Here is an 11,668-nt window from a genome sequence, read left to right as displayed (position 1 = left end):
TTAGACTTGATATTATTGTAAAAAAAAAAATTAGACTTGATATTAATACTCTCTCATCAATTTTATAATAAATAAATAAATAAATTGTTGAGTTAAAAAATGACAAAACTTACCAACAGTTTTAACTGTTTCAAAGTCTTTTTCATTTAAATATTATATTATTATATTCACTGTATATTTTAGTAGATAACAGTAGATACAATTAGTGATTGATGACATTTGATTGAATATAATATATATCTTGGTCAAAAATAAAATCTTAAAATTTTCACACAACAGTGTACCTTGTCGGGTGGAAAATCAATTTATTTAAACTTTATCTCTCTCTCTAGAAATGCAATGCATGCTTTTGTCTATGTCTAGGTTCTCACCACCAACCTATCACTTTCGGTGTTTTTTACGGACTTAGAAAAAAAACTACTTACATTAACCCTTGTTCTTTTTCTTGTTCCCACTCTTCTAATAGAAGAAAAAGAAGAATAACAAGATAATCTTAATATTAACAGAAGCAAAGATCACAAACAAGAATATGCCAACAACACACACCACCCCACCACCATCACACAAAACAAACTATTAACTATAATTATATATATATATATATATATATATATATATATATATATATAGAGAGAGAGAGAGAGAGAGAGAGAGAGAGAGAGAGAGAGAGTAGAAAAGTTAGTTCAGATCAGAAACATGAGAGCAGAAAGAGCAGGTAGAGTGAGATAGATAGTACTAATAAAGAAGAGTTAAGTGTGAAGAGGTTGTTTTGTTGGGAACTGTGAATTTTGTTTGTGTATAAAACAAAAAAACTAAGAAGTTTTAACAAATGTCAAAAGAGTCTGAAGAAATAAAAACTACTGAGCAATGGAAATGGTCTGAAATGCAAGGACTTGAGCTTGTGAGTGATGATATCAATTCTTCTTCTTCTGATCCTTTTAAAGGGAACTTGCCAACTGTAACAGAAGAAGGTGTTACTGCTACTGTTTCTGATTCTCAGAATCAAGTTCAAGTTTCAAAGGAAATGGAAGAACTTAAGGAAGATGGTGGAAGTAAGGAGAAGGTTAAGAGTGCTCCTGCTGTTGGGTTTGGAGAGTTATTCAGATTTGCTGATGGGTTGGATTATATTCTAATGACAATTGGAACTGTTGGAGCAATTGTTCATGGTTGTTCTTTGCCTCTTTTTCTTAGATTCTTTGCTGATCTTGTTAACTCTTTTGGTTCCAATGCTAATAATTTGGATAAGATGACACAAGAAGTTGTTAAGGTAAAATAGTAATAATAATTGATAGCACAATTCAAAGTTTTATGATTTTTTTTTTTTTAATTGGATTCTTTTTGTGGAAAGTGGGTGTGAATTGTTTGAGGTAATGTTGTTTTTTGCAGTATGCATTTTACTTCCTTGTGGTGGGTGCTGCTATTTGGGCTTCTTCTTGGGCAGGTTAGTTGGTTTCCAATTGAAAAAATTGAAATCGAAGAACATGTTTCTGTTTTTTTAAAGATTTTTTGCTTTTGAATTTTTGATGTTTTAATTTTCAAATGTTTAATGGATGATTGAAAGAAGGTTGGATTTGTTGCAGAGATTTCGTGCTGGATGTGGACCGGAGAGCGACAATCAACCAAGATGAGGATCAAGTATCTGGAAGCTGCATTGAAACAAGATATTGAATTCTTTGACACCGAGGTTCGAACTTCGGATGTTGTTTTTGCAATCAACACTGATGCTGTTATGGTTCAGGATGCCATTAGTGAGAAGGTTAGATGAATGAACAAGTGTTAATGTTTTTTCTTTCTTTTCTTTTGTGACAGTGTCATTAGATTGGAATCGGACTAGTTTTTGAGTTCTGTGTTTTGTGTGTCCTGCAGCTTGGAAATTTCATTCACTACATGGCTACTTTTGTTTCTGGTTTTGTTGTTGGATTCACTGCTGTTTGGCAATTGGCTTTGGTTACCCTTGCTGTTGTTCCTATGATAGCTGTAATTGGAGGCATTCACACAACTACTTTGGCTAAACTCTCTAGTAAGAGCCAAGAAGCTCTTTCTCAAGCTGGCAACATTGTAGAACAGGTAAAGAGTAATAGTAACACATATTGTTTCTTTTCAAATTTAATAACATTTGATTTAGTATGTTTTTGTCCATGAGGTGGTAAGAGTTTGACCTTGTAACCTCAAGGGACGAAGTTCAAATCTCATCCGTGATGATTGTAAAATGACCTTGTTATTGATATTGCAGACGGTTGTGCAAATCCGAGTAGTGTTGGCATTCGTTGGGGAGTCGCGAGCACTTCAAGGCTACTCATCAGCCTTGAAGGTTGCTCAGAAACTTGGCTACAAAACTGGATTAGCAAAGGGAATGGGATTAGGTGCGACTTACTTTGTCGTTTTCTGCTGTTACGCGCTTCTTCTGTGGTATGGAGGCTATCTTGTACGGCATCACGAAACCAATGGAGGACTTGCCATTGCAACCATGTTTGCCGTCATGATTGGTGGAATGTGAGTACTAGGGAATTTTGTGTTTTAGCAAGCAAAATCATAGTGATTGAATTTGAGTTTCTTAATGTTTAATACGTTTTAACGATTTGATTTGATTTACATAGAGGTTTGGGGCAATCTGCACCGAGCATGGCTGCATTTACAAAGGCTAGAGTTGCGGCTGCTAAGATTTTCCGGATAATTGATCACCAGCCTGGTATAGATAGAAACAGTGAATCTGGATTGGAATTAGAGACAGTTACTGGACTTGTTGAACTGAAAAATGTGGACTTCTCTTATCCATCAAGACCTGAAGTTCTGATCCTCAATGATTTCTCCTTGAGTGTTCCTGCCGGAAAGACCATAGCTTTAGTTGGTAGCAGCGGCTCTGGCAAGAGCACTGTTGTTTCTCTTATTGAGAGATTCTATGATCCAACTTCAGGTAAATTTTTAAAATTACAGTTTAGTTTGAACGATTGAATTTTGAGATTTGAAGTTTTATGTTAGTAGTGGTTGTTACATTACATTGTTCCGAAAATTTGGTGCAGGACAAGTAATGTTGGATGGGCATGACATTAAAACTTTGAAGCTTAAATGGTTGAGGCAACAAATAGGACTAGTGAGCCAAGAACCTGCCTTGTTTGCCACCACGATCCGAGAAAATATACTCTTGGGAAGGCCTGATGCAAACCAGGTTGAGATTGAAGAAGCTGCTAGGGTTGCTAATGCTCATTCATTCATCATCAAACTTCCTGAAGGCTTTGAAACTCAGGTTAGTCGGCTCTGGCTCAATAAAATACATCTTGTTGTTGATGAACTGATGTTTGTTAAATTAATCACATTATTGAATTTAAATTTTTAGGATGGAACCATAGAAGCATTTTTTTAAAAAAATTATTGAATAAACCATCAATTTTGTCCCTAAAGTATCACCCTCTCTCCAATTTAGTCCGCGAAGTATATAAAAATAATTACTGGCCTTTAAAGTATGTGAAATCTGTTATTTTTTTGTCTCTAATGTATATAAAAATTCGTCGTTTTAGTCCTTGACATCTTAATAGCAAGGACCGATGATGTCGCAGTTTTCATATACTCTTAGGGGTTGGGTTACTTATTATTTTTATATATTTCAGAGATTAAATTGGAGTGGTATTCTAAGGACTAAATTGATAGTTTATTATAAAAAAAGTACAAGATGCTAAATAAAAAAAAAAAACTTGGATATAACAGAAAAGAGGAATATTTTATTCCACAACTGTTACTATTCTGTTATTATCAATGTATACAGAAACGTGGTGATGTCTTGACTATTAATTTGGTCAAACCTGAAGCAGGAAATGTTTTTTATGCATTGCATCTGAAAAAAGACCAAGAGGGTAACATGCTTCAGTCAACTTGTGCTTGTGATAAACAATAAGGACCACAGAAAAGTTATTCATCAATCATAAAATCTCTAATCTATAGGAATAAATAATTTCTACACAGAACTCTAAATAAACTTTGAATCAGATGTGGAATCATACAATATACGATAATTTAATTGAAAATGGTACAAAATGATAAAGAAAAAAAAAATTAATTTTTTTTTAATGGCAGGTGGGAGAAAGAGGACTACAACTTTCTGGAGGGCAAAAACAAAGAATAGCAATAGCAAGGGCAATGCTAAAAAATCCAGCAATTCTTCTCCTAGATGAGGCAACAAGTGCATTGGACTCTGAATCAGAAAAGCTAGTGCAAGAAGCACTTGACCGGTTCATGATTGGCAGGACAACTCTTGTAATTGCTCATCGCCTGTCCACAATTCGCAAAGCTGACCTTGTAGCCGTGATTCAGCAAGGAAGTGTTTTTGAAATTGGAACTCATGATGAGCTCTTCTCCAAAGGTGAAAATGGAGTCTACGCCAAGCTTATTAAGATGCAGGAGGTTGCCCATGAAAATGCTATGAATAATGCTAGGAAGAGTAGTGCAAGGTAGTAGATTTCACAAATGTTGAACATTTCTTTTAAGTAATTTCATTTTCATTGTTCATGAAAGAGTAGTGCTTGGCCAAGGATTATTCCACCCAAGTTCGAATCCTAGCGCGAAATCGGGAATAATCCTTAGTTACACTTTATTTACCTCCCGGCTGAACTCCAAATTTTCAGGACCGCTTTCCCTTAGGAACCGGAGGGTCAATACCAAAAAAAAATATTACTATTTTCACCAATGTTTCAAGTTCATCTTATAACTATTGCTAGTAGATATTCCGAGCTGAACATACATGACATTTTTATATGCAGGCCTTCAAGTGCAAGAAACTCGGTTAGCTCCCCAATAATTGCTAGGAATTCTTCTTATGGACGGTCACCGTATTCGCGTAGATTGTCTGATTTCTCTACATCAGATTTTAGTTTGTCACTTGATGCATCTCATCCAAATTACAAGCATGAAAAGCTTGCCTTCAAAGATCAAGCCGGTTCCTTCTGGAGACTAGTAAAAATGAACTCTCCTGAATGGCTCTATGCTTTACTTGGCTCAATCGGTTCAATTGTTTGTGGATCACTTAGTGCTTTCTTTGCTTATGTTCTTAGTGCTGTCCTCAGTGTCTACTACAATCCAGACCACAAACACATGATCCGAGAAATAGATAAGTACTGCTACTTGTTGATTGGTCTTTCATCAACTGCACTTATCTTTAATACATTGCAACATTTCTTCTGGGATATTGTCGGGGAAAATCTTACGAAACGTGTGAGGGAGAAAATGCTGACGGCAGTGCTTAAGAATGAAATGGCATGGTTTGATCAGGAGGAAAATGAGAGTGCTAGAATTTCTGCAAGGCTTGCTCTTGATGCCAACAATGTCAGATCAGCCATTGGAGACCGAATTTCGGTAATTGTGCAGAATACTGCACTTATGCTTGTTGCTTGTACTGCAGGCTTTGTGTTGCAGTGGCGTCTTGCACTTGTCCTCATTGCTGTATTTCCTGTTGTTGTTGCAGCCACTGTTTTGCAGGTTTGTATTATACCATCTTCTTTCAGGCACTCTTTGTATTCAACTCTGTTTCACTTAGGGCCTGTTTGGATTGGTTTATTTGAGCATAATTAAGTTATTTATCCAATTGTTTTGTGTTTTGTACAGAAAATGTTCATGACTGGTTTCTCTGGTGACCTAGAAGCTGCTCATGCCAAGGCCACACAACTAGCTGGGGAGGCTATAGCCAATGTAAGAACTGTTGCAGCCTTCAATTCAGAATCGAAAATTGTTCGCCTTTTCGCCTCCAACCTTGAAACTCCACTACAAAGGTGCTTTTGGAAGGGACAGATTTCCGGAAGTGGATATGGAATAGCTCAGTTTGCACTTTATGCTTCTTATGCACTCGGTCTTTGGTACGCTTCTTGGCTAGTGAAACATGGAATATCTGACTTCTCTAAAACAATCCGAGTTTTCATGGTCCTCATGGTCTCTGCCAATGGCGCTGCTGAGACTTTAACATTGGCTCCTGATTTCATCAAGGGAGGTAGAGCCATGAGATCAGTCTTTGATCTCCTCGACCGTCAAACCGAGATTGAACCAGATGATCAAGATGCTACTCCTGTTCCTGACCGTCTTCGCGGTGAAGTTGAACTTAAGCATGTGGATTTCTCGTATCCCACTAGACCAGATATGCCGGTTTTTCGTGACCTTAATCTTCGAATCCGAGCTGGCAAAACTCTTGCCCTTGTTGGACCTAGTGGCTGTGGTAAGAGCTCGGTGATTGCACTTATACAGAGATTCTATGATCCAACGTCCGGCCGGATAATGATTGATGGAAAAGACATCAGAAAATATAACCTCAAGTCCTTAAGAAGACACATTTCTGTAGTACCTCAAGAGCCATGCCTATTTGCCACTACTATTTATGAAAACATTGCATATGGTCATGACTCAGCAACAGAAGCCGAAATAATTGAAGCAGCAACACTTGCTAATGCTCACAAGTTCATATCATCTCTACCGGACGGATACAAAACATTTGTAGGGGAGAGAGGCGTTCAACTCTCTGGGGGACAAAAACAAAGAATAGCAGTTGCTCGCGCTTTTTTGAGGAAAGCCGAGCTTATGCTTCTTGACGAGGCAACAAGTGCACTTGATGCTGAATCAGAGAGATCAGTTCAAGAGGCACTAGACCGCGCTTCAACGGGAAAAACAACCATAATTGTTGCACATAGGCTATCAACTATCAGGAATGCCAATGTGATTGCTGTGATTGATGATGGTAAAGTAGCTGAGCAAGGTTCACATTCACAGTTGATGAAAAATCATCAGGATGGGATATATGCGCGCATGATTCAATTACAAAGGTTTACACACAACGAGGTAATTGGTATGGCATCTGGTTCAAGTTCCTCAACATGACCAAGAGACGAAGAAAAATCTAATGAAAATACCAGCTACAGGAATATATGCCATATATATACACATTTATAACTATTGGCATTTTTTGTCTTGAAAATAGTATAGAGTTTGTGTATTAGTCCTACTCTTTCTTTTCATGTCCTATTAAAGAATGTATGTATGTATGTTCTTGTCTTTGTGAATGTTACTAAGAAAATTAATGACAAATGAATTGATGCTCATCCTTATTAATTTATTGAAGGATTCTTCTTTTTTGCATTTTATTAGTTGCGAACTTTGCTCTAGAGAACCAATAACTCCAATAAGCCAAGCTTCCTCATTCTCTTACACAATTCTCAATGTCTATTGTATGATAGCATAAACAAGTGGTAAATAAAATGAAATATATTATAATTTGTAATACATTTATCACCATGAATACTTCTTATACCATCCAATATCTACATCAGAATAATAATAATCGATTCCATCTTGTCTAATACAAATTAGTATAGTAAATTTCAACACCCTTAAAAACATGGTGGCATTTAGCATGCACAAGCAAAAGACTTGTGCACATTTAGTGGCCTGGAAATGAAGGACAGCTGGCGGTAAAAAAGCACTTTTTACCTGCTGGAATATTTTAATGAAAACATATTATATTATAAACTATTCCATTTATTGTTTCTGCTGCTCACACCCCCTAAAACACCATCAGTTATCAGCAATTACTTGTACACCCCCTGCTAAAATTGAAACATGGAGAGTAGTAATTCATATTTTCGTTATACACGTGAAACACCACCATAAATCTCATTTTGAGTTTTGTTTCCCTTCTCCTTCATGCTTAACATGTTTCTTCATCTCCATAGCCACCCATGCTCTTGATATTTCCAGATATGCTTTCTCCTTCATGCTTAAGTTAAAGTTCTTATCCATCAACAAAATTGTTCAACATTATTTCACTTTCCTATATTGATCTGGAGATTGCAGCTTAGTTTGGTTTATAGATCTAAATTCATTTTCAACTTAAAGGTATGAACATAACTTTGTTTATCATTTTAAATGTTTTATTATGCTATGTGGTTGTTGTATAGAAGTAGTGGGTTAGTGTTGTTGGCTAATATAAGATTCTGAGATACCATAACTGAAAGAATAAATAATGAATTTTTGAGTTAGTTTTTTGTCAATGAAAGAGGGTAAGAAGACAACAATGGCTGCAACACCAAGTTTATGAGATGGTGTTGTGCATGGTCGTGCTTAAGTTACACACGACCGTGCTCAAACTCACTGGAGATTGGATGCATTTTGTTTACTATCACCATGACCATCGTGCTCAATAATGACACGGTCGTGCTTGTCGTAATGGAAGTAAATATGGTTGGTTTATGCTAGGTTTTGTGAGAAAAATTCTGAACTGCAATCTAGCACGGTCGTGCGTTTTACTGACACGGTCGTGCCAAAATTCCATGCATGAAGTTATAATCTTGAATGTTTTGGAGCACGGTCGTGCTGATTATAGACACGGTCGTGCTTGACATCCTGGAAGTAATTGTTTTTGCTTTCTACTAGTATTGCTATGTAGTGTTGTATTTGTCTGGTTCCTGCAATTTTGTTCATGTAAAGGTAGTGTGTGTTTTGGCGAATTTGTGATTGTGATTATTTAAATCCATGTATGTATGATGAACAGGAAGATGGATATTCATGAAATTCTAGAAATTTTCGGAATTCCCAATGTAAGCGACATAACTGGGGGATGCAACCTTAATGCGGAAGGTTCAGAGGTAGAGGTATGTTGATGTGATTACATTATTGTGTAAATTATTTTTGAAGTTAGCGAAAATCGTAGTGTAATTCTGATCTGAGGATTGTCAATTACTAAGTTATTTTGCAATTTTTATTGTACAGGACATGGACAATAGCTCTTGTTCGGAGAGTGATGTATGTTCCTCGGATGAAGATGTCGAAGACATGTACAGTTCGTTGTATGGGTGCAACTTTGACGATGAAACGGCGGTTGATTGCATGGCTGACCTTGACAGAATTAATTTTAAGGAAATAGGGTCGGATGAAATCATGCGGTACCATTTTCAGGATCGTTTAGTTGCATTCAAGTTTTACAATTTGTACGGTTGTGTACGTGGATTTTCCGGTAGAAAAAGCCGTGTTGTTAAGAACAGGGATGGCGATGTTGTTCAACAAACCTTTGTTTGTCATAGAGAAGGTTACAGGGTTGGAAGTAATGCTGCCGATAGGAAAAGAGAGCAGAAGGCAACTAGTAGGTGTGGTTGCATGGCAAAAATTCAAGTACACGTTGACGCTGGTAGCGGTCGATGGTACATAAAATCTGTTGACGATATTCACAATCACACCTTTTTGGATGGGAAGTATGAGGGAATGCTACCTGCACATAGGAAGATGAGCGATTATGACAAATACCAAATGAAAATGATGAGGAAAGCTGGCATTCCTACGTCACGCATCTATGGTTTTTTTGCTTCACAGGCTGGTGGATTTAAAAATCTTGGATATACAAGAAGAGACATGTACAACGAGCAATTCAAGAACAGGGAGAGGAAGAGTACAGATGCAGAGGATGCAATTGATTTCCTTAAGGGTTTGTGTAGTACGGATGATATGATGTTTTGGAGGCACACAGTTAAAGAGGATGGAACACTTCGACATTTATTTTGGTGTGATGGGGTTAGCCGTATGGACTACTCGGTGTTTGGAGATGTTTTGGCATTTGATGCTACATATCGAAAAATTAAGTACAACACACCGTTAGTTATTTTTTCCGGTGTGAACCATCATAATCAAAGTGTCATATTTGGTAGTGCGATTGTTGGTGATGAAACTGAGGACACTTACGTGTGGCTGCTGCAACAATTTCTTGAGGCAATGGGCGGGAAGGCACCTGTGTCAGTTATAACTGACGGAGATCTATCAATGAGAAATGCAATTAGAAGAGTATTTCCACATGCTCATCACCGTTTGTGTGCCTGGCACTTGGCTAGAAATGCAACGAGCAATATAAAAAATCCAAAATTTGTCCCGAAGTTCAAACGGTGTATGTTCGGTGATTTTGATATTGAAGAGTTTGAAACTATGTGGGATTTGTTGGTTGCAGAGTTTGGGTTGGAAAATAATAAGTGGATTCGTGAGCTGTATGAGAAGCGGGAGCAATGGTCAACTGCCCATATCCGTGGTAGATTTTATGCTGGTTTCAGAACAACCTCAAGGTGTGAAGGTCTTCATTCTGAATTTGGAAAATATGTTACCGTCTTGTCGAATTTGGTGGATTTTTTACAGCATTTTTTGCGGTGGCTGAATTATGTTAGATACAGAGAAATTGAGGCGGATTATGCATCTTCTTTTGGTGACCCCGTTTTGCAAACTCAACATAGAAAATTAGAGAAGTCAGCTTCAAGAATATATACAAGGTCAGTGTTTAAGCAGTTTAGGCCCGTATTGGAGAGATCTAGTCGGTGCAAAGTCGAAGGTGATGTGCGCAGTGGTTCCATTTTTACCTACAATGTTTTCAAATACCCTAGGGATGATATTCATTGGATCGTGACATTTTGCCAAGAACGGTTGACATTTAAATGTTCATGCAAAAGATTCGAGACATTTGGTATTCCTTGTGAACATATCTTACATGTTCTAGTGCATTTGAACATTGTTGTACTGCCAGAATGTCTTGTGATGGAACGATGGACCAAACGTGCTAAAGATGGAATCAATGCTCAAAATGCTAATAGTTCAAGTCACCGTGATCCTGCATTTGTAACTACGTATGTGATGTTCGTTGAGCGATGTAAGAGGATGGCCAATGCCGTGTTGAAGTGTGGAGATCCTGAATATATACACAAAACCATGGAAATGATTGAAAAACACACCGAAACATTGGAATCATTAAGCAGGGGTGAAGTTGATGAATTGCCCGTGGTCGGTTCAGTGACAGAAAAAAGTTTAGGTAATCCGCAACGGCTTAAGAAAAGAGGTGGAGCAGCAGCTGCGTCTTCATCTCGTAATGTAAGTGGAAATAAAAAGCGGAGTTCGCCGAAATGTGGCATATGTGGATGTAAGGGTCACAACCGGCAGTCTTGTCGTCTACGAGAAGACTTTAATGTACAGTCACAGAATCATTCATCACATATCAATGATGATCAAGGGTATGCTGAAGACTCGGAAGATTGGAACACACCCATGGTAAGTGTGAAGCCGTTATTATCTAATGTTTGAAGTTTCTACTGTTTAAAATTTAAACGGTGATATTAGCGTCAACATTGTAAGTAATTTATTATTGTTCGAACAACGTAGGATTTGAACTAAAATTGAAGATTGGAGGAGCACGATGAATTTTGAAGTTTGATGTTGCGTTGAAGATGTTCGCAACTGATGAACCGGAGAATGGTGTATGATGACCCTTCGACGAAGATGTTAGTGACCTGTTGTTTGTTTAAATTGATTGTTGTTTTGCGTGTATTTAGGAGTGAACTTATGCATTTTTATTAATCTGTGATATTATGATGTTGGAACCTTTCTAATTTGATGTGGATTGTTTAATATGTACACGATATCAAAGTATTTCGTGAATATTTGAAGGTTTGTGTAAAACGTTGTTCGTTGTGATGTGTCTAATTGCCTGCGCCACCTCTATTGTTAAGCAATTAGTAGTTAATATGTGTACTGGGTTATGAGCACGACCTTGGACACAAACAACACAGGCGTGCTGAAGGAAACATTTTACATTCGTACTTAGCACGGGCGTGTTTGAAAGTGACACGGTCGTGTCAATACACTATGTTCTAAGTTGATCCAGAATGGGAATAGAAGG

At 37.4% G+C, this 11,668-nt stretch overlaps 2 protein-coding genes across 3 annotated transcripts; both read left to right on the top strand.

The window, feature by feature from the left end:
- Window positions 1-671: 671 nt before the first annotated feature.
- LOC146910560 (ABC transporter B family member 1) lies at window positions 672-7,080 on the top strand. The gene is made up of 10 exons (XM_085727200.1): window positions 672-1,267; window positions 1,387-1,441; window positions 1,581-1,756; window positions 1,867-2,067; window positions 2,234-2,493; window positions 2,598-2,914; window positions 3,021-3,244; window positions 4,069-4,442; window positions 4,752-5,466; window positions 5,593-7,080. The coding sequence occupies exons 1-10, from the start codon at window positions 830-832 to the stop codon at window positions 6,847-6,849; spliced, it is 4,017 nt and encodes a 1,338-aa protein (XP_085583326.1). The 5' UTR covers window positions 672-829; the 3' UTR covers window positions 6,850-7,080.
- Window positions 7,081-7,368: 288 nt separating this feature from the next.
- Window positions 7,369-11,463, top strand: LOC146910559 (protein FAR1-RELATED SEQUENCE 5-like). Of its 2 annotated transcripts, XM_085727199.1 has the most exons (3): window positions 7,369-8,618; window positions 8,737-11,040; window positions 11,152-11,463. In XM_085727199.1, the coding sequence occupies exons 1-3, from the start codon at window positions 8,508-8,510 to the stop codon at window positions 11,161-11,163; spliced, it is 2,427 nt and encodes an 808-aa protein (XP_085583325.1). In that variant the 5' UTR covers window positions 7,369-8,507; the 3' UTR covers window positions 11,164-11,463. The 2 variants fall into 2 exon arrangements, with proteins under 2 accessions (XP_085583325.1, XP_085583324.1); XM_085727198.1 differs by having other exon boundaries at window positions 8,417-8,618; window positions 8,737-11,194.
- The last annotated feature ends 205 nt before the right edge of the window (window positions 11,464-11,668 follow it).

The sequence above is a fragment of the Medicago sativa genome, chromosome 7, assembly GCF_051527215.1.
Source record: "Medicago sativa cultivar Bolivia chromosome 7, Bolivia_mono, whole genome shotgun sequence".
Lineage (NCBI taxonomy): Eukaryota > Viridiplantae > Streptophyta > Magnoliopsida > Fabales > Fabaceae > Medicago > Medicago sativa.
This window is presented reverse-complemented; position numbering and strand designations above follow the sequence as displayed.

Excerpts from the sequence above, each read along its gene's own strand:
- LOC146910559 (XM_085727198.1), top strand. The coding sequence starts at position 8,508 with ATGATGAACAGGAAGATGGATATTCATGAAATTCTAGAAATTTTCGGA. Across the intron at positions 8,619-8,736 it reads CGGAAGGTTCAGAGGTAGAG|GACATGGACAATAGCTCTTG; the intron begins GTATGTTGATGT and ends TTTATTGTACAG.
- LOC146910560 (XM_085727200.1), top strand. The coding sequence starts at position 830 with ATGTCAAAAGAGTCTGAAGAAATAAAAACTACTGAGCAATGGAAATGG. Across the intron at positions 2,068-2,233 it reads CTGGCAACATTGTAGAACAG|ACGGTTGTGCAAATCCGAGT; the intron begins GTAAAGAGTAAT and ends TTGATATTGCAG. Across the intron at positions 5,467-5,592 it reads TTGCAGCCACTGTTTTGCAG|AAAATGTTCATGACTGGTTT; the intron begins GTTTGTATTATA and ends TGTTTTGTACAG.